General features: G+C 44.5%; 1 protein-coding gene across 3 annotated transcripts in view; it reads right to left on the bottom strand.

Annotated features, from left to right (window-relative positions):
* Positions 1-330: 330 nt before the first annotated feature.
* The window catches only part of ACVR1 (activin A receptor type 1), a 72,278-nt gene continuing 50,117 nt past the window's right edge, over positions 331-22,491 (bottom strand). For all 3 annotated transcript variants that reach the window (XM_054830093.1, XM_054830091.1, XM_054830092.1), the window contains 6 exons: positions 17,936-18,035; positions 15,585-15,731; positions 12,700-12,975; positions 9,047-9,244; positions 2,649-2,779; positions 331-1,606 (listed from right to left, as the gene is read on the bottom strand). In XM_054830093.1, the coding sequence (XP_054686068.1) occupies positions 1,472-1,606; positions 2,649-2,779; positions 9,047-9,244; positions 12,700-12,975; positions 15,585-15,731; positions 17,936-18,035 (987 nt within the window). In that variant the 3' untranslated portion in view covers positions 331-1,471. The remainder of the gene's footprint in view (positions 1,607-2,648; positions 2,780-9,046; positions 9,245-12,699; positions 12,976-15,584; positions 15,732-17,935; positions 18,036-22,491) is intronic.

Raw genomic sequence — 22,491 nt, 5'->3', positions numbered from 1 at the left:
AGGCAGAGAAAACGGTTCTCTGGGTACAAAGCTGAGTTCTTCCCCTGAGGCTAGGGGATAACGTACCTCCTCCTGCAAGACGTGCTCTGGGCGGTTTGCACGGACACAGCTCACGTCATGGCCAAAGAGAGTACACCAGTTCCCTGCTGTGCTATTTTGGGATCCAGTTCAGCACAGGAAAGACACGGCCAGACAAACAACCGTTAACAGCCTCGGCACCTTGGTGTTCCACCCAGGACTGACCGGGACCAACGCTATCCACCTGCGAGACACCCGCTGCTGCTCTGGTATACCTCTGTACTAACAGGCAGGAAGAGAACTAAAACACTCTTTTGTTTGACTTGAAAACATTCTATTTAATTTATACAAATAACTACTAAATAGAAAAAGTAGATTAAAACAAAATAGTTATTTTTCTGGCAGAGTTTAAATGCATATTATATAGCTTAGAAGAAATAAAATGCATTTTCCCCACAGCATCCATGACCTAAAATTCTAGTTAATTCCTCCATTGCTTTCCTTTTCTAGATCAGTAAGATACTAGACACAATGTCATGTGGGTAATGGCTATATATATGTTCCGTATTTGAACTGAAAATATGTTACAGACCACACACCTACAAATGTGAAGCACTTAAAATGTGGCTATCGAGTTGTAATATGACAATACAGAAAACAATTTATGTTTCAGGTTATATTGTGTTACAAAAACATCTGTGTAAGAAATCATGAAAGAGGCCACATAAAAATAAGCTTTAACTTTATGCACTTATTTTACAGTTTAAAAAACTGGCAAGTGCACTAGTAATAAATAATTTGCAAGTTTTGTATAAACGAGAAATTCCTAATGTTCAGCATTATTGTAAACATCAGTACACATGTAAAATGCAGCTAAAATCTGACAGTTACATTTTCAGTTTACCAAATTCATTTCCTATTATTCAGGCATAGATCAATGTAGTGTACAGCCAATCATATTTTTGGCAAGTCATGTCATTAAAATTAACAGTGACAGTGCAAGTAAGGAATGCAAAGAATTCCTAGTGCAATAAAGAAGAGAAGCACAGGCAATATTGCTGATTAAAATTTACCACTTCCATGTGTTCGCCCTGGGAGTGATTAGGAGAATTAAAAAAAAAAAAAAAAAAAGAAAAAGAAAAAAGCTGTTCAAAGCCATTATTTAATGCCCTGATCTTGTCTTAGGATTTCTCTGTCTTCCTTCAGGCCACTACCTTTGCAACAGTACATCCAGCGTGAGTCCTTATAGCTTGACCATTTCTGAAATGCCCATCGTAGTCACTGAGCAAAGTCCGTCCGGTTCCGATGTCTCGATGTCTCCAAACAGATGGCTTGGTAAGAACTTCTGCCTCTACAAGTAGCCACATGGGGACCAATCGTATAAACTGTCTGGCCAGACTACTTCTGAACCAGACAAATGCCTTCCTATCAGGAGAGCACCACGAGAAGAAGGTCAACAGTCAGCTTTCAGTTTATCTAAGGAATTATCAATTTTGGTCAAAGTCTTTTTGATTCGCAGGGCTGTTAGTCTTGCTGATGGATTTTGATACCAGCATTCTTTCATCAACTTGGCAAGAGATGTTAATGTCTGGGAAAAGAATAAAACACAAAACACACATGTAAGGACACAATCACAAGCCAAGAAAGCACTAGATTGGGTTAAGCACTAACACAATAAGGTTTTATTGTCTCATTAGTACTCAATTTTCAGAGTCTACAGAGAGTTTACTGTTGTCTATCAACTATACAGCTTTCACGCCTTGAAAAAAACCCAGGTTTGATAAATTGGTTAAACTAAGAGAATAACCAGACAATGGGCCGACTGGAGTGACAAACTAGCGTAATTTTTAACAATGGAGTTTTGTTGTTTTTCTAATTAAGGAAAGACTCCACAGAATATCTTTTCAATGAAACAGACTCCTGCAAGATCAATGAAGGAAGCCAGAGAAGGCACAGATTTTCTGTCTGTGATTTCATCATGTCCAGCGCAGCTTTCAACGGCTGGGATTCACTGCTGGCTGGTGCGGCAGCGCAGGTCATGGTCACCAAAACCTTGTAGGTGGGACCTCTCGTCCTCGCTGGCCCCAGCCGGCCATACAGACTCCAACCGACCTCCATAGCATCGGTAATAAGGAACAAACAGCCGGTCAGCCTGGAGAGCCCAGACCGATTCTGCTGAAGAAGATGACACCACAGCAGCAGCCTTTCAGAAGGAGCAACAGTCCCTCACCCTGTAGGCAGGGGAGAGACCAAAACTCTGTCCTAAACCTGCGTGTGTATAAGCCACAGGAAGGCCTACAGAGGCTACCCTGCCCTTCAAGACATTTCCCCTTGGAGGGAGAACAACAACAACATAGGAAGGGCAGCTTTAAAGTAGTTACTGTTAAATCATGCTGCTAAAAGGCTGATCTGGGAACCGCTCAGGCTTAACAGTCAGAAGTTGGCTCCTAGTGTTTTCTTCCTGCTCCAAGACAAAGGTCCATGCCAGCACGCTTCTGAAATCTGTACCGGTCGTGCTCCTGACAAGCAGCATCGAGACCGTTTCAGTTTCAAGTGACAACTGAAAATAACTTCCACGACTGTTTCAAAAGAAGAAAGGGCAGCTCGTATCTTCCGGCACACCCACTTACAGGGTCTGAGAACCATCTGTTGGGAATGTTCGGCCTTTGCTGGTCTACACAGACCACTTTTCTCATGTCTTCAAAACTGGGATCGTTGGGAACCAAGTCATAAAATGGTGGCTTATAGTCTTCCACAATACCTAGTAAGACACAAGAGAGGCATTATTTAATGACTGTGCCAGTGAAAGACTATTTCTGCACAGAGAGAGAGATGACCCAGCCATCTAAGTAGCACAAAAATATTTTTAAAAGTTAACATCAGTGTCAAGCAGCCGTTAAACAGAATAGCGCTTACTACCACAGGAACAGCTTCTTCTACCCAAAATGTTAATTAATTGGTTCATGTTACAATTCCACAAAATAAGAACTACATCCATTTTGCAGATGCTTGAGCCGAAGTCATGAGAAATAAATCCACTTGCCAAAAGGCCATCTTTTATAATGCACGGAGGTTTACTGACTACCACAAAACTGGGATTTCTACTAGCAAACGTAAAAATTTAAGGTCTGCACTGTGGTTTTAATAGGCTTACCACACACTTTGCATGGGTTTATGATTCCCAAAAGAGTCCAATAAGCATGTCAGCATCTACAGACCCTCACGCTGGCACTTCAAATACTTTTATTTCTTGTTATTAAAATAGTAAATACTTGGGCTAATTGGCACCACATGCCACCACAAAGCCAAACACCCGAGAGCCTGTGGCACCCAGTGTCTGAATGCATTTTCCAGGATTCATTGGGAAAGTGAGTTAATGCGTGTGCTCCCACAACTCGTCACCCAGCTTACAGAACACTGGCAGGCTAAAAAGCCTTTTGCCTACTCTAAGGCATGTGTGCAGCACTGAGTTTCATCAGTGGATTAAGCTCACAAATGATCTATAGGGAGTTCAACTTTCTTAGGAAGCCAATTTAAAAACTGGTGTTCAAAGGCAGGCATTTGGGTCAGCAGCTTGGAAAAACAGCGAGCAAATGAGGCCCTCTACGTACAATAGAAATGTGGGCAGAACAATCTTAAAACTGCTTTTTAGCAGACTGGCAGCTGTCCCACAGTCAGACGTACATGAAATCCCAGAGAACTTCTGTTGCTTTGAATATACTGCAGTTGAAAAGAGGTTCTCAAGCTTTGCTACAGTGGTTGGATTTAGTTTTCTTGTTCTATAGGTGATGAAGATCATAGTCCTATAGATCCTTTGTAAAAATCTGTAAATCCCTATCTGCAATGACTAGTCGAAAAGGGAAACGGTCTTCAGGAAGTTACAGCTCCCTTTGAAAATAGTAGGACAGTTCAAAGAACTGGCTACCCGAGCGAGTTACCGTAACAAAGCACCGAGCAGGCTGCAGGGTTTGCCCAATGGTATTCTGACACGGACGCAGGAGGACAGACCGTATTACATGCTGCATCAAGAAGCATCAGCCACCCGCCCTCCTCCTTCGAGCAATTCCTAAGTGCATACACCAAACATCACCCGCAGGGCTGAACCCTTGTTTTTACACTCCTCCTGCTTCCTCCCAGAACACAGAATAACGTTTATTGTGAGAACTAAGAGTAGAAAAACCTCTTGTGTATCTACATTGTCTGTATTTCCGTTTCAGATAAAGCAGTGGCTTCATACATCATATGGCTCTGAAAACGTTTCCAGGGTCATCAGGGTATATCAGATGAACTTTACCACTAAAAGAGAGAGTCTGGCTCTAATTTACTATTTTCACATTGTCTTTCCAAAGTATAGGGTATATAACTGGCTATTTCAGCTAAGACATACAGTAATACGTATGAAATGAACTTTTACTCCAACGGAGTGCTTCTAGAGCACGCTGGTACGCAGCCAAACATCACTGACCCCGTGGGACCACCGCTGGCTCCGCAGCAGCCCATCAGCGGTGCCAGCGAGCCACTGCAACCTCTCGCCCACACCGCCCCGCTCGCAAAACCGTCACTGAACTGTGACACGCTTCCCTCGCACACTGCCCTGGGACAGCGAGCCTGCCACTCGCTACGGGGGACGCCCCAGGGCGTTCAGCCGACCTGCAGCTTGCTGCTTTCTGGACAGTTTTAAGACAACTTCTGTAATTTACAATATATTGTATTTTTTTCCCCCTGGGGTTGCTGGCTTTTTGGTACTCAAATCAACTAGAACTCTCACACACACACTAGTGTTTTCTTCACCTTTATTCCTCGTTACTTTAATGTCAGCTTGTCCTACGCACGCACGAATCTACCCGCTGGAGCAAAGCGGCATCTACACAAACACCTAAGCAACAGACCCAGCCTCGCAGGTAGAACGATGACCACACACAGGGGTGGCTTTGAGCAGTACCCATCTGTCAGCCTCTGGTGTCACTTTGATATTGAACACGATCACAGGACCGGGAATGACAGCGAAGGGTCCCAAGGAACACAACTGCAAGTGCCAGGTACCGATGAAGGAAAGACGCACGGCACTGTACACTAGGAAGGGGGCACGTTCAAAAGCAGTGAACAACCACTCTACAGGGAACAAGCACTGGTCTATCTAAAGAGAGTGAAATACTGATTTGGGGGTTTAAACTACATTTTTCAAGCACAGAGAGAAGTGCTGAGTGGCTCCTGCTGCAGCACAAAGACGAGACACAAGTACTCTTGGTCATGGCGAAGGAGTTTCCTACCACATTTTCCTCCTTATACTAAGCCGCAACAGAAAAATACTGAGAATCACTGTGTCACCTTGAGGACCATTAGGTAAGTTTAAAAAAGCTTAAAAATTTAAAAACAAACATTTGAAATATTAATTTTTTTTTAAAGATCAGACTTGTTAGTCAGATCACAACAACTTCAGAGTCTCCATGAACTGAAGCACTAAACCAGGCTGACCCGCTGGAACAGACTCTGCATTTCCACCCAGTAAATGAGAGATGCCAAGTGTCCATCAGCATGGGATAGCAGCAAAAGTCTCCAGCGCAGGTAAGTGACAGTGCCCTGGCCCACCTACGATACGCCGTCACCCAGTTCACAGAGGCATGCCACCCCGACCTCAGCGTGCTCACTCCCAGTGCCAGAGGCTTCCTGCAAATCAAACGGGGTTATCCAAGTGACCACCTGATAAAGAAATTATTTCCACACAGCTGAACACTTGGATTTGAGAGAAAACATTTACTCCATTTCAAACCAGGAAATGTAATTACTTATAGCAACAGCCAGAAATACAGAGCAACTGGAAGTTAAGTACTGTGGAATTAGTATCACCATCGTCTTAAGACCTGACACGCCCAGTGTCATGACATAGCTGTATCACCGTTAAAAGCGCTTCCAAGGCATCCCTGAGCTCAGCCCAAATCAAGTCACTGAAGCATCCACCCGCCATCTGTGGCAGGCCTGCAGTCCACGCTGAGTCTCACACCACCTTGGTGAAGCCGCCAGCACAACCCAAGCTCGGTAGTTTCAAAGTAGCTCAGGTAAACCGTCTGTGAACCGCGGCCACTGCACCAATGCCTACGTATCAAAACTTCAGCACGGGAATATTTAAGTAATAGGTACCGTTTCATGGAACTTTCATTTCAGGAGGTAACTAGGTAAGACTGTGTGTATTTTTTATATATGTTATGTACAGTGTACACACATACATATAAGCATAAAGGTATATTCATATACAAAGGGAGCGAGACATCTAATATTCCACACAGGATTACCAGCCTCCAAAAACAGCACTGTGGCAAGACAGATTCCAGATGAACGACTCAAAATTCGAGACTGGCAATAAAACCAAACTTATCGAAAGCTTCACGTGAAGTTTTGTCATCGCATAGGCCCACTGCTATGTTCAAACAGACAATACGCTACACGGTGCCTATGTGTGAGCACTCCTCGTCCCGTCACCCACAGCTACGAGCACGGTCCCTCCGCAGACCGACTGCCTCCTCATGCGCTGGCTTCCCTTCCCGCTGCAGCGAGCATCACCTCTTGCACAGTGAATTAATCAACCCCTGCCCAGCAAACCCATCATATTATGGCAACTAGGAAACTACAGTGCTCACAGACTGCCGAGACAAAGTGCAGAATATAAAACTGCGCTGAAAACAATGAAGTTACCGCTTAAATTCTCAAGGCACTCACGCTGACGTGAACTGCAACCCAGAGGTCTCCAAATATTGGGAAATGCAATGAGCAAGCCTTCATAACTGCCTACGACATACATTTGCCAATAAGCAGAAAAATTAAAACCATGCCTTCACAAGACTTTCCTCCTTTCTCTAATTAACCACATACACCTCCATCACCTGAGACCATCACCGCCCTGCAATTCAGCTGACATGTTCTCATACCAGAACAATACCTGTTCTGTTTGCTGCACAGGTCTTCACTGTCAGAGGAGTTACCTGAAGGGAGAAGGATGGCGAGGTCACGAGCTCAGCTCCAGCCACCCCACAGAAAGCTTATGGAAGTTCCCTTCGGCTCCTAGAGACAGTCCCGTGACAGCAAGACAGGAGCTGCTCACTGTGGACCCTGCAAGTTCAGATGCAGCTCCCCAAAGCAGCTGACCACCTGCACAGATCACCCTGCTCTCTTGATTGCAGAGAACCCAGCTGGATCTCTGCAGAGCTATCAGAGCAAGCTCTTGGCTTACAAGGAGAATTAAATTAGCCACCTAAGCCTACCTGATGCATTTTGCTACCCCCAAGTCAGCTTTGTTTAAGCACCCGGGACGTATCCTGGAGAAGACAGGGGCTTTGGACAGTGCTCCAGGCCCCAGGGAATCTCCCAGCTAGCTTGGAAGGTCTGCAAATCTTCTCGGAAGTGCCACCTTCCAGCAGCCTTCTCATAACAAGCCTGACTGCAGTGTTTCTGGAGACAGCTAGCTGCCTGTGGCTGCCATGCTGAGAGTTACCCTGAACAAGGGACCAATAAGATTTGGGGGGGGGTTTGTTTGCTTGTTTTTTACTTACGGTTAAATTATTTTGGCCACCAACAGATAACAGATGAAGTAAAAGGTTCATATTTAGAAGAAGTCCTGTATCTTAATATTTGTTTGCTTCTAGAGCTGCTGCACATTTGCCTGTCCTCTCTCCCCACTCCCTGTAGCCCAGCGTAACACCACCTGGACAGGATTCCCACTGGGGTGCGGGAGTGGAGGGCAGGTAACGTGTGAGAAACAGCACGAGGCAAGTACCTTAACTTCCACTAGAGTCTGAGTCAGGCATCGTTACTCCGTACCAGCTACCGCAAGCCTTCCCTGTCATGCCTTACTGCAGCCTGCCTCTGTCCACTCACTCATACTCTCTCCTTTGGCTCAACAGCCGCTTTTTGAGAACATCTCAATCCTTTCCTCCAAAGTATTCCCTCAAATTCTGACTTGCAATAGTTCCCACCAAAAAAAAGCCCTCAATTCTTCAGTTTGAGCCACCTGACTACTGCCTATCGTTCTGACCATGCCTCCTTCGAACAAGTTCGTACCTGGATCCTATGCTGGCAGCACCCCGGCTGGCACCAGCCCTACCTGCCCTGCGGGGTTCCAGCCTAACACTGGGGCTCAGAGCTACTGCAGCAAGCAAACGACCCGTCGCCTTTTCCTGAAGACAAACCCGTTGTCTGATGTCAGTTACAGAATCCCAGATCTGGATTTCGTGGGAATAGATCAGACACAGAGCAAATAAACGCGTATGACAATTCAGAGCTTCCTCAGATTTAAACATGTCACCGTCACTGCCAGTGTCTGCAGAGAAGCCTGAAGGGCATCTTCTGTGTTCTCCTGCCTGCTTGGGTCCAGAGAGCACGACCTGAGGTCCACAAGTCAGAAAGGACTTCTGACTTGACAAGCACAAGAAATCACACCAACAGACACCCAGCTTAAAGGTTCTTAAATTCAGAGTCCCTTGCCAAGGAAACACGAAGTAACAGTGTGTGCTACGACACAGGATTCCAGCGGCACTTCTCCCAAGCCAAACTGTGCTTTGACTATAGTCCGGCTTTGTGAATGCATTTAACTTGGTAAAGCAAGAGCATCTCTGAATTCTGATCACTTCACTTCTTCAATTCCTACATATTTTCCTTCTGTTCCTTAGGTTTTGTCATGTGAAACAGTCACCTAAAAGTGTACATTATGGTTTAATGACACATGGAAAAAGTTTAGAGACTTTATGATCTGAAATTTTAACTTAACTATGTGGTATGAATTATTTCTCGTCACGATTTAGGATGTAGCAGGGGACGCTCTTTCTTCTCTCCCTGAACAGAAGCGACAACAATACTCAGCCATTGTACCCAACATACCAACAACTTCACCACAGGCAGCAAAGCGTCAGGAACCAAAATACTTCAGAGGTCCAGTATTTTACTGTGCATCCCATGCATTTTGGTGGCAGATGCTTGGCCATGAATTCCCATTTCCTTAACCCCTTCTAAAACCAAGTAAAGAGCCCCAAATACTTACCGTTGCTAACCATGCGTCTAGCTACTTCCCAAAGGACCAGCCCAAAAGCCCAGATATCGACCCTTTTATACGAGTCAAAGCAGTCTGCCTGGATAGTTTCGTCCAAGACTTCTGGAGCCATGTAGCGTTTGGTACCCACACGGGGATTGTTCCCCACATCCAACTGATTCGTGCTTTGGGAGTGCATTACTGCGAGGCCTGAAGGACAGAAAAAAAAAATCACTGTTAAGTCCCCTTTAAAACTACAGCAGCACACATTTAAAATTCCATGTGAGCAGTGACACCCATCAGAGAGTTTCTAACAAAGAAGGAGCTGGGAGTCCAACTGTCCAAAGACCAACTGGGTCAGCTCCAAACCAGCTATCAAAAACAGCCACTGTGTCCGTAGACTTAGACCAATTATCTCCTCAGGGATTACCATTAAGCATGTTATTGCACTGTTGCAAAATGTTGTCATTAAGTGTTTTGCAGCCACTGGATGTCACCAGCACTCTAAGCACGTATACACAAAAGGCCAAGCATCTGTTACTTAGAAGAAAACAATTTTACACAGCATTCACATTTATTTATAGAACTTTTGGGTAGGTGGATATATCCGAACTGTGGGGAAGAGAGAAGAAAAACACTGCATGATGGATATACCCAAGTTAAAAAATAAAGCTGGAAAATAAAAAACACCGTATTTGCAGTAGCTTGAAAAATAAACATCCTCAAGCTGATCTAAAATGAGTCAGTCAAAACCACTCTACCTGGTTTCTACTAATTACTAAACATTTAAGCAAAGAACATTATGTGATGGACTAAATTACTGTAAATTTGGAAACACACAGAGTACTCATTTTGCCATGGTAAACAGAGAGCACTGCAAATTGAACAGCAACAGATGCATGACATAACTAAGCAATAGAAAAGACAACACAAACTCTCCCTAATTTCCTCAACAAATCTTGTAAGAATAACATATACTATTTACATTTAACATGAGTTTGTTTTAGATGAAACTTAAAAAGCTTTTTAAGTCAGTCCCATAAAAAATTAACCAATCACCAGATCATTAATTTCTTTTCTTTCCAAAAAATAGTCTGTACTTCACTGTAACAAAAATTTGGAAAATTTGGAAAACACTTTCCTACAATTTAAATGCACTTCAAGTAATTTCAAGCTGCTAAAAAAACGCTTATGGCACCTCTAGAAAGATGCCATCTATTAACCCCATGACTGCTGAGAAGATAATTTGGAAAGCCTGCTCACCAAGCAAAAAATATTTTTTGTGATATATATATACACACACAGAGGACATAGTTACACACACCCTCCCTATATATTTATGCATTTGTTCATATTCATTTATATTATACAATATGTATGGATTATAGTATTTAAAAAAAAAATTCACACTGGAAACAAAGGTTAGCAAACAAATTTCCTGGCAAACTGAAGACATCAAGACTTTGGAGAACACTTTGATAAAAACCCTACTACTCCATCCAAATTGGGCAAAACAGATTCAATGGATTGACAGGTCAAAGGTTTAAGGCTGAGGGATGCAAGTCAGCATCCCACACACTACAAACTAAGAAAGTGTTGCAATGGGGTCAAGGGACAACAATGTTGTAATCAGGTTCTCATCATGGTGGCATCTGTGCTGTTTATGAGTCAGGAGCAGACCTTGCACTGCTTCAGCTTTTCACCTCAGGAGCTCTCAATGCACATTTAACTCAGGGGCGCGTAACTGCTCGTCAGAGAAGCTTGTAATGGAAGTATTAATTCTTTAAAAAAAAAAAAAAAGCTTGACAGGAATACAAATTGATAAAACACTGGTTTTCAAGACACCAAAAAATCCTCTTTAGTATACTGAAGTATCTGTTAGAAACAAAACTTGAGCAAATTTTGCTAGCGTTCTTTGCACCTTCCTTACAAATACCAGTGTTAGTTTCAAGTGGGCATTCACTACTCTATATGGAGGGGTAGGAGAAGGAGGGAGTAAGAGAAGGGCTGGGCTGCTGCTTCTCTTTGTATAAGCATTATTCTGCTGCTCTGTAAAGTTGCTCAACTAAGACCTGTTGTCATGCACATGTATTGCTTTAGAAGTAGAAGGGCAGAACTTTTCCACAGCACTGACAGCTTGAAGCGAGGCTGACGCCCATCCTTGGACTTTATCGCACAGTTTCTGCTTAGCTAGAACATATTTGAAACAGCCCATGTCATAACTGCAGCCCTGGCTACGCGGGTTGCTGCCCAGAGACTCGTTTGCGGCACGCGTGCCGAGGGACAAGTGGCCAATTCACAGAGCTGCTGCGCTTGCTGCCGGCAGGACCAGGACCGGACGGCTGCGCACCCCAAGCTGCGCTGCAGTTCAGGCGCACGGCACCCGGGCTGCCGGCAAGACAGACAGCTACAAGATGTGCATCAAAGCGATTTTATTCGTCTTTGCTTTCAGAGCTTACACCTATTCTTAACGGGTACGTTGCAAGTGCAGAACTTGGTGTAACCGACAGAACCAAAGTCCAGCTGAGCTCTGGGCAGCTGCACTGAATCTTTCCATCTGCCCGGACTTACAGTCACTGTCATTCTTCTTGTATGGTGCACGTATTGAGACAGAGGAGGGAGAAAAGACACAGCTATACAGAAAATATAGGGCATGAATACATGCCAGAAGCAACAAACTCTTTGGTAACTGTCCTTTACAGATAAGGAACACATGAACACGTCAAATACACGCCTGAGGATTTCATGTTTAAAAAACCAGCTATTTTGCCACCACAGAAACTAACTGGGAAGTGTTTATTGCTGTGCTGAGAAAAATCTCTATCTAGAGGCTTCAGATATTTGAATGTAGTAGATTTCACTTTATTAGTGTGATGTCAATCAATGCCAATATGTGCTTCCCCCTCCTCAGTGTGAACTACAGACTTATTTAAAAGCCAGTCTCTGAAGTTTTGTATTTTCGACTTACTGCTCCATTTTTTATTTACTAATCCCTCTACAAATTTAGATAGGTCTAGGTGCGTGGCTTTCATGTTTTCCCTGTGCGTGTTTCACGTCCCTCAGGCAAAAGTGACAGGAACGATGCAGTGGAATTGTTACTGAAAAAAATTTGTGTCCAGCCAACGTCTCCCAACACTACTGTCCTACCGCTATGCCAGATGTCCCCCAGGGTGTGAAGGAGCCACGCTGCCCCAACTGTTCCTCAGCATCCTGCCAGCCTAAAGTCTAAAACGGGCTGGTGAGAGAACCCAACTTTGGGCTGGATTACCTGGCAAAGGACTCAGGCTGGTGGGACAGCGAGCGTGTAGCTCTGCCACTGGAAGTGGAAGGGCCCGTGCTAGCTCCGCACCGAGCTGAAGCCTGGGAACGGCGGGGCCCGAGGCTCTGCGCGGCACCCCGGGATCCCCCCACCCCGGCTCCCGGGATTCCCCCACCACCGCGGGTCCCCCCGGGTCCCCCCAGATCCCGCCCGGGTCCCCCCGGGTCCCCCCTCCCGCGGGCCGGCGCCTCGGGCTGTGAGCGCCATCTGGCGGCGGCCGCAGCGCCATGCGGCGGGGGGGGGAGCGGGCAGCCCGGCCCCGGCCCCAGCCCCAGCCCCCGGCCCCCGGCCCCCGGCCCCGCGTCTCTCGCCGGGCCCCCGGCCGCCGCCGCACAAAGGAACGCACCCAAGTCCGCGATGCAGCACTGCCCGTTCTTCTTAACGAGGATGTTTTTGCTCTTCAGGTCGCGGTGAGAGATGGCAGGCTTGCCCTGCGTGCCGAATATCTCGATGTGCAAATGTGCGAGGCCGCTGGCGATGGACAGCACTATGCGCAGGCAGCTGACCGTGTCCAGGGTGGTGAGCTGCAGGTAGTCGTACAGAGAGCCCATCTCGTGGTAGTGGGTGATCAGCCACAGCTGGGTACTAGAGTTTCTGGAGGTCATATCAGACGCAATAAAACCTAGGGGGAGAGGAAGAAAAAAGGAAAAACAACAAAGATGACAGTTCCTTCAAGACTCCCCCAGGAAAAGAAGCAATACTACTAGGCCCTTCCTGCAATTTAAAACTGTTTAATTAAAACTTTTCCATGAGTGTACTGCACTGAAAACAGACTGCAGGTATTACAATGGTGAAAAAAGAGCTGACATATTCTGGAACTCTAACTCGAATCTATTCACAAGAATGTATTTATGTATTTTGTCAGTCACACCAAACACAACTACTTGTTAAGACCACATACTTTGGGAAAAAGTACGTCATGGCTCGATGCCACGCAGGACCCCCAGCTGCCCTGTTAGAAACGGGACACGACATTGTATGGTCTGCGATATCCCTTTGGCCAGTTTGGGTCAGCTGTCCTGCCTTTGCGTGTCCCCCAGCTCCTTGGGCACCCCCAGCCTCCTCCCTGGCAGGCCGGTATGAGAACCTGAAAAGTCCCCGACTGCTTGGCAACAACTAAACACATCAGTGTGTTATCAACGTTATTCTCATCCTAAATCCAAACCGCAGCACCAACCAGCTGCTAGGAAGAACATTAACTCTATCCCTGCCAGAACCAGGACATCCTTCTTTTTGAAGGACTCGGGGTGGGGAAGTGTCCAGTTAAACAAGACCACCACCACACGTACCACCTCCGCTGCTGTCCACTCAACCCATCACACTGGAAAGCAGCAGGACCTCAAACAGACAATCCGTAAGTATTTCCATTTTTAAGGACAAGTAGCCAGTGCAGGCTGCTGAGAAAAGGGTTAAACACATTTCGTGTACACATCACATCCCAATAAACAGGTACTACGTGCTGTGCCAACTTCGCCTTTACATCCAAGGTAAGCCTATTCGGAGCACTCCCAGCAATCAACCTTGACGTGTCAAAAACTTGCTGTCCCCAACTGACAGAAAACGTCACACCTTTCTGATTGAAAATTTTGCACCACAGCAACGACTTGCTCTCCCATGACCCCCAATTGCTCAACGAGCTGCAGAGGGATGGCCGCAGCCCGCTGAACGATCAGACCTATGGGACTGCTCTAGACTGCCGCAGCCTCCAAAGGCCTCATCTTTTTAACCGTTCACCAGCTTCCGATATTAGACAGTTCAACTGGCATGCAACTTCCGTGGTGAAGTAAGGCAGAGCGCCTTTACGCACCATAGCTGTATTTCACAATGATTTTCTACAAAGCAACAGAGAAAAATTTCTCTTTGAAACTCATGAACCTCAAGAACTGCTTTCAAAAATGCAATGTCTTAAAACTGAACACAAAATTCAGGAGTAGCTCCCCTCCTGTTACCTCTGAATTTATTGTGTGTCAGCACACTGTTGACCTCAACAGACTTAGCTGGGAAGCAACAAAAGTTTTATTCCCAAGTCAGAGGAACAAATCATGTTTATTAAAAGCCCACATATGACATTTGTCAGAAAGAACACCCACTACTTTCTCTCCTGAAGTCAGATTTCTGCACAATGTGACACTTTTGTAATCTGTGATATTGTTTAATATTGCATCTAAAAAAATTCTGTAAAATAGCCAACAAATTTGACAGTTATCAAGAAAGACTAAACACAGAGAGAGGAACATGGGAAATGTGTAATGTAATTTCAGCCAAGTTACTTGCTCTCTTGGGAAGGAAAGTTCAATAATTCACATTTCAGGAGGCCACCAAATTATTTTTGTAGTTACAAAGGAACTGCTTCAGGAAACATTAGACAAACGTCTAGCAGGATGAGCTATAGAGCCAAGGAATATTCTCTGACAGGAAACAAGAATAAGGAGCCCAAGAAAAACTGATTACAGACAGACTGCGGGTGAGGTAATGTCAGCACACAGAAAACAAGCTGCTGCTTTTATCTGTAAGGGTGGCACACCAGTGAAAGGTGGTCATGCCCACCAGGAACCAAAAGGGCTGTTTAGACTTCAGCCACGGCTCACAACATAAAAACAGGGGTGCAGAAGATTCAAAATCATCTACTTTCATATTTACAGGGAAATGAAATACATCTTAAAGGGGCAACTATAGTTGAAGTTTAAACTCCAAAGGAACTTAGTTTGACCCTGAGCAGAACAGTTAAACAGAAGAAAATAATGGATTCATACTGCAGTTTATTCAGGCACAAGGAAAAGTATTCAAATATTTAAATCTCATTATAAACTCCTCCCCACTTTTTCTCCTTTTATTTCTCCCAGGTAAACTGAAGTTATAAAAAAGCAGATCCACCAGAACTTCCCCAGCTAACACATTGCACAGTGCTCTTTTGCCATTTGGCTGCCAAGGCTGAATTCTTAGCACGTGGGTCTGTGGCACCTTCGTTCTCTGTCTACACACTCTGTTGCCAACAATTGATCGATCTGGTTCACTGCGTCTTGCTAATGCTACGACACTTTCTCCAGTTGCGACTCAGACTTCAGCACCCTCCTGCAAGTCTCCCCTTCCCTTCAGCTATTTATCACAAGAACCTAATCTCAGATTGCAAGATAGCTGAGCAAACCTGCAGCGCTTTGCAAGTGAACTGCTCCATTAACTTGCCTTTACGCCAGCCACGCTAGGAAACATGAATATGGTTGTTCTACTTACCTAAAATATTTTCATGCCGCAGCAATACAGTGTTGTACAATTCAGTTTCCCTGAACCAGGATTTTTCATCCCTAGAAGAGAAGATCTTCACAGCAACATTTTCTCCTTGCCACTGGCCCCTCCAAACTTCTCCGTAACGGCCCTTTCCTGGTGGGGGAAAACACATAGAGAAAGTCGTCAACTAACAATCTTCACAGTGCTGAAGGGCAGGATGAGCTAACAGGATGGCAACTCAACAGCCATGGCCCCAACATCCCACTGGTGTACCCTGACCACCCCTGCATACGCTTTTTACCACTTTACAGTCACACTGTGCTCTGCTGTCCCTTAATTCTTCCTGTTTGCTTCAACTGCAAGCTCTGAGAGCACCGATCTCTCCTCCTTGCACGCTGGTACAGTATGCGGGTGTTTGTACTGGGCAGATGTAATTACTCAACTGCCAGCAACGAAAGCGCTTTTGCAGCTTAAGCAACTTTGGCAACACACTACAAGGTCAGTGTACGCAATACAAATAAATCTATGAATTCTGAAGTTAGGAGGACAGGAAGGATATGTAACGCTGGGGATACAGCCCTTACATTTCTGTTACATCATCAGCCCTTGCTAAAACAATCAGCACAGCCAAGCACACAAAATGCAGAATGACAATTTAAAAAAACAAAAACAAAACCAAACAAAAAACACCACAACAGAACAAACAAACAAACTCCAAAAGACCCCCAAAAGCCCACCAAAACCAGAAAAAAAGGATAAAGAAAAGCCCACCCCTGTCCTGTGGGGATCAGGGCACACTGTCTGCATGCCAAGCTTCTGGCCCAAATAGCGAGGAAGAACGTATGAAATTATCAAGTGCCCAACAGCACAGCCACATCCTGTACAAGGCGCACTGGAAACGTTCTGATCGTTGCCATTTTCACGGCAGCCTGAACACGATTTGTGCAATGAGTTGTGCTAGATTCGACAGCTATCATATCCAAATTCTGCCCTTCGGTGCTCTTTAGAGGCACGCGTGAAGCAGCAGCAGGTGTAACTAAATGAGGAGAGATACCCAACACTGACGCCTCGATGCTGTCACCCAGAAGGGACTTCTGCACAAGCACTTTCACCTGGCTCTGCTCCACAGGCTGAAACACTTGGTCTCTGGAAACAGCGCCAGCCCGAGGCATTCCAGAGACACACTTACTCACACATAGATATACACGCACAAAGAGATACGTCTATATTGCAGGCAAAATCATCATGCATATCATATTCTACAGTTTCTGATGAAGAGAAATTGCAGAGCATCAGAGGATGTACGCTTGGATTTAACGCAAGTGCGAACGTTCGTGCCTACTCAATACGTACTACCATAAGCCAGAAGCAAAGAAACAGTGGTAAAACGCAGGCCCAGTCCCTTCAGATTCACCCGGTTTAGTCTGGGGTTTGATTTAACACCCTGATGAGTTAAAGCTTCTAGTGACTTACAGGAAGGTGTTAACCCATTCTGAGTTCAAATCACTGCAGAACCAGCATAAAACATACTTAAACCAGTGGTTTTTTTCTAATAGAATCAACCATTATCATGCCTTCCTCACCTCTTTAGTGCCAGTGTGGCATCTTGGCTCAATGTCTCTGTCTCAGGATAATTGTGACCCAAATGCTTCCTAAAATTACTAAAATCAAATTTAACACTATTCAATTTATACATATATAAATATATATATTTAAAACTTCAGACCCAGAAGAGTTTTAGAGAAGAATTACTACAGAGAGATCTCTCTCTCAGGGGAAAAAGAGCAGCAACAGTACATCATTGCCTGCACAGTCCCAAAGCAACAGTGCAGAGCAAGCTACAAGACATTCCTGTTACCATTCTAATGGCACAGAATCACACTTTTTTTTTTTAAAATGTCACTTTAGCCACTTTGCTTGACGCTTCTACTCCAGATCTCAAATCTAGATGATCCTTTTCTAATCCTAAAGATTTCTAGTTGAACACTATTAAATGAACAAATCTTTGTTTCACAGTTTGACAGTTTCAAACTTCAAATTGAGCTTGCTTTTCTAAAAACATAGTTTATTTCGCTTACAAAGTACCCAAACAAGTCTAGTTTGTATTTTCTAACAACACCTTAATTTTTTCAATCAAAAAGCACAGATATTTGCCCCTTTAATCTGCATAGATGTGAAAGGAATTTTTTCATTTCACACATAGAACATATTTGGTTCTGGAAAGCTGAAGCCTGAAAAGTTCCGTAATATAATATAAGTAACTGAGGAAAAACAGATAATTAGGATGGGAGATAAAGCTTTCTGTCTGCATTTGCTACCAAGACGTGGCACTCGATGCGAACAAGACTTGTACTAACCTACACACTCTACAAGTGTGATCTGGCGAGCCACCGTTCTTTGCACCAAGAAAGGAAGTCCAGAACCACTTCCAGATGTGCAGGAATGATCCAGTAAATCCTGTTGAAAAGGAAAAGCAGAAGTTCGTAACCTATGAGAAACTACTTTTTCCCCCTGATTAAATACAGAAAGGTACCCCACTTCACAGGATAGGTGAAGTTAAAGCTCATCGGTATCTCTATGGCTCTGGTGATGCCATTTGATCACTCAGGATCAAGACATACTGTTGCCATCACCATACAGATGGGCAGAGAATGCTCTTTGCAAGTTTTTACCACTTCAAAGAACATCCCGCGCATAGAAGAGACTGGCAGGGGAGCCATAACTTATGCATAATCACTCTCTGTTGGAAAAGTTACACACAACAGTGAACAGCAAACAAATCAAGCATCGTTTCATTCTCAGATTTCTGATTCTGGCTCTTTTGTTTGGCATTACAGTATCATTTTGTTTAATAAATAAATCATTTTGTTTAATACATAAGCAACAACAAATTTACTGCCTGTGAACCTGGAAGCTCACTCGTAGCCTACGAGCTACCCTCTGTGACATTCCACTCCTCTGCAGCACTCTGATGTTCTCTAAAAGAATTGAGAGAGCATAAGTGAAGTATCTGTCACCTATTTCAAAAAGGTTAATATCAACTTTTCTTTCCTCCAAATTTTCTACGCCTTGCAATAATTTCAGCCGCTTCAATAAGAAATAAACTTACTTTCTCTAATTCCTCCTATACCCAAGGCCTTCATCCCTATACAGCTAGCAAAACCAGCCTTGATTTCTGAACGTTCCTGCAGACTTTTCCCATTCTTCTGGTTCCCTGTGGTTTCTTCCCAGTAAAGAAGACTAGGACGACACAGCAATGTGATCTGTCAGTATGGGAAAAGCATCCTTTGCTTGTCCGATGTTTTCCTTCAGCTTTTAATCAGACATTTAAGGCCACCGACTCCACTGGGACTGGAGGCTTGCTGCGCTGCTCCGCTCTCCCGCCAAGCCCACAAAGCACGCTCGGGCAGGTGGAGCAGGCGAGCGCCCCAAAACCGAACCCTTCTGGGAGGGCTGAACCGCAGCCGGACCCCCATCGCCCACTCACCATCCTCCTCGCTTTCCAGTCTGAGCATGAATGTACGAAACTACGTGCCCCTGCAAAGCAGTGCGTCAGCCGTAAGAGCAGGAGGAAGGCTGCCGCAGCAACCTTCGCCGCCTTGCTCCCGTGTGCCCAACTTTGCTTTTTGACACAGCAGGAACCACTGGTGAACTGCTGGTTAACTGCACCTAGTGCCGTTTGGGACATCCTGGTCTATCTCGCTGACCCACAGACACCCTCCCAGAGCAGAACAGGTATCCAACAGGTCCTGTATTGTACCTGTCAGACTCACATACATGCCCTAAAAACCACATGGCACCTCAATGTCACCAGACACCTCTGTTTTAGCAATCAAACCCCCAAATTAAGTGCTAAAAATTAACTTAGCAACAGTGAAGAGAAACCAAATAATGCAATACTTTGCTGGTTTGCAGGTAACCTGCCAGATCAACATTTGCAGATACATCCTCTGCAGCGTGGCAGCAGCTGCTGGCTGCAGGAGCCCGTTACCTTCGGCAGGGAAGGGGAGAGATCTGTGCTTTGGTTAGGGTTTGCTTCGCATGCATTACACAGAAACTTGAGAGTTTTCTCCACGTGGAGCACCAGACGGCGTCCACGGGGGAACGGACTCACGTGCCTACACAGACAGATCTTTTAAACCGTAAGCTTTTGAAGCGGCTCCAAACAGAGCGCCCCGAGGAGAACGGCCCCCAGCGCCTGGCACCACTGGGGCTTCTCTCACCAATTGCACGTCCCTGCCGCAAATCAGAACTTCCTTAAAAGACAAAAGACAACACCCAAATAATTTATTGTAGGTCTCCTTCCCTAAAGTGGCTGAACCACACTAGATGAACAGTCCCTCAAAAAAGAAAATTAAAAAAGTCATTCTGTGTTAGATAAGTCATGGGGAATTTTGGCCCAAACTATTCAAGTTTGGTACAGTTATTTAGAACCAAAACCAGTTTAAAAATAAACAAGGTGATAGGAGTACTACCTGGATCACCTACACTAGATATGTCACTGATACTCCAGAAAATTTTCGGTAACGAGTCTTTCTAAACAGTTTTTATCAGTTTCTGGTATTTTTAGTGCATGGAAATAAGACTTTAAACTGCAAGCTTAAAAACCCCACTATGAGCAAGATTCTAATTGAATGGTAAAATCCTATTAGCCTTTTAAAATGCTAATATCCAGCTACTTTTATGGCTAGGACTTCCATACTAGTTCAAATCATTAACAACTGTATTACTGGACTTTTTTTCTTTACAAAGGAAAATAGGATAAAAAACCCAACATAAGCATAATCAACTTTCTAGTATTTCCAGCAAACCGCACTACTGGGCTCTAACCAGATTCAATGAAATCTCATTACTCCTAACAATTTTTTAATGAGTGCTCAAGAAAAAGATAATTTAAGAAAGACAGGAGACTGCTGTTTTGCTTTTTAATACAAACTGAGAGCTCATTTTCCTTCCTGCTTGTATCAGAGGGGAAAAAAAAACCAACACAGACAACAACCAAACTTATCTGCAGCAACTGTAAAAACAAGATTTGAAGAGGCCACAGCTTTGCATTCCCCATTAGGAAGCTTAGGGCTTTAAGCATTTGCTACACTATGGAGACTAAATGTAAACTAATGTGTAACAAAACCAGCGATTTAAAAGTACAACGGAGAAGAAAAATCTGGAATTTAGGAAAGACTTACTGTTTGGATGAACATTTAGAAACATGGAGCTATCAATTTTCTTACATCCCCAAACTCAAGAGGCACACGGGAGGCACCGCAGCCAGAAAGCTGAGGGTCTGCCAGCTGGGAACAAACCAGTCAGACCAAGCCTTCACAGTTAGCAACTTCTCCAATTTCTTTTAAAAAGAATTTTGATTTATTCTTCTCAGGTTTTATCACCCTTTCCAAGTAACATTAAATGTCTTGAAGTGCAAAAGGTTTGCAAATGGAGTGGGAATGGTCTTGCACCGATAAGAGATAAGAGCTGGTAAAAGCTGGGAGTCAGTGCCTGAAGACAGATAACCAGTTGCACACATGCCTGGGTCACGGTGAACGTATCAAACCTGGCTGTTTTAAAACAGTATCACCAAATCAAGCCTTGTGGGCTAAAGAGAGCCAAAGGCATTTAAAAAAAAATATTATCAAGTATAGTTTTTATGGGGCCAAGCTGAAGCAAACCAGCAGGGCAGTAGTAGCAAGCAGCTGCAGTTTGCACACACTTGGTCCTGCAGTTCCATGAAGTGCTGGGACATTCCAAGCTCAGAGGGAGGCAATTTCCACTGCTCCATCTTATAAGGAAGCTAGCGTTTAAAAGCCAAACCTCTGTTATCAGAGCAGCCACCCTAAGGTCCCTCTAGATCAGTAACTTGTCTCTGACTGTACCCAAAAGCAACGCCCTTCATTAGGGTATTACAAGTGGAGTGAATTGGGGCAGTAGGCATTACTGGGAGTGTTAGGCATATGGACGTGTATAAGGGCACTGGAGGATTACTGGGATACTAGAAACGGAGTGAAATAGAAGTGATATGGGAATACTTTAACACACATCATACTTTCCTCTAATGCCCCCCCAGCCTCCAAGCACATTCAGCTCAGGGACTTCCTTAGCTGGATTTTTTATTTTTTTTTTTTTAATATGCTTAACAACATGCAGACTTGTCATCCTGTTGTCGAACGTATACAAACCTGTAGCATCTAGAATAATTGTCGGGCAAGGAGTTCCACTGCTTCAACTACCACTGTGTTAAGAACCACCTTCCTTATTTTTAACCTTGCTCTTGCTCATTTTGATGCCTCCCCTGTTACTGTGCTGCAGAAGGCAAACGACTGATCCATCCTCTCCTTACCCCTTGCCATGTTGTGAGTCTCCATCATCCCCCTCAACCCCTTAAGAGAACCAGGCTCTTCCTCCTGGCTGAAGCGTTGGTTTATTGCTCATTCCCCACACAGGCTGCTTCAAAAAAGCATATTGGGGCATCCAGATGATCAGGAGTCCAATTACTCAGCTTTAACCTGTTCTTCCCTAAAGAAGAATCTTCCCTGCTCCAACAGTATCCCTTACGGCCATCTCAAACCCTGAAAACATACTTGTCAGGACATGCTGTCTTGTGAATGAAAGGGTTTTCCACAAGACTCTTCCAGCACTCATTCACAGCAGTATTTTATAGAAACACCTCTGCCTCAAAACAAAGAGATGCAAGAAATAGTTTCCAGCTCCCTAAAACAGTTCCAGCTGTTGAGTGGTCCCACGGATCTTTCTTTTAATAAATTACCATCACTGGGCCTGCAAAGTGGTTGTCAGCTTTCAGGTAAGGAGGTGCAACCGTTTCCCGGGGTGTTTTGTTGGACACAGTCAAAACGGCTTCCCTAGTTGGTGGTAACCTACACGTTCTAAGGAAGATATTGAAGGTTATTCCTCACTTCAA

The sequence above is a fragment of the Grus americana genome, chromosome 6 (genome assembly GCF_028858705.1).
Source record: "Grus americana isolate bGruAme1 chromosome 6, bGruAme1.mat, whole genome shotgun sequence".
Lineage (NCBI taxonomy): Eukaryota > Metazoa > Chordata > Aves > Gruiformes > Gruidae > Grus > Grus americana.
The sequence above is the reverse complement of the archived record's forward strand: the minus strand, read 5'-3'. Positions and strand labels throughout refer to the sequence as shown.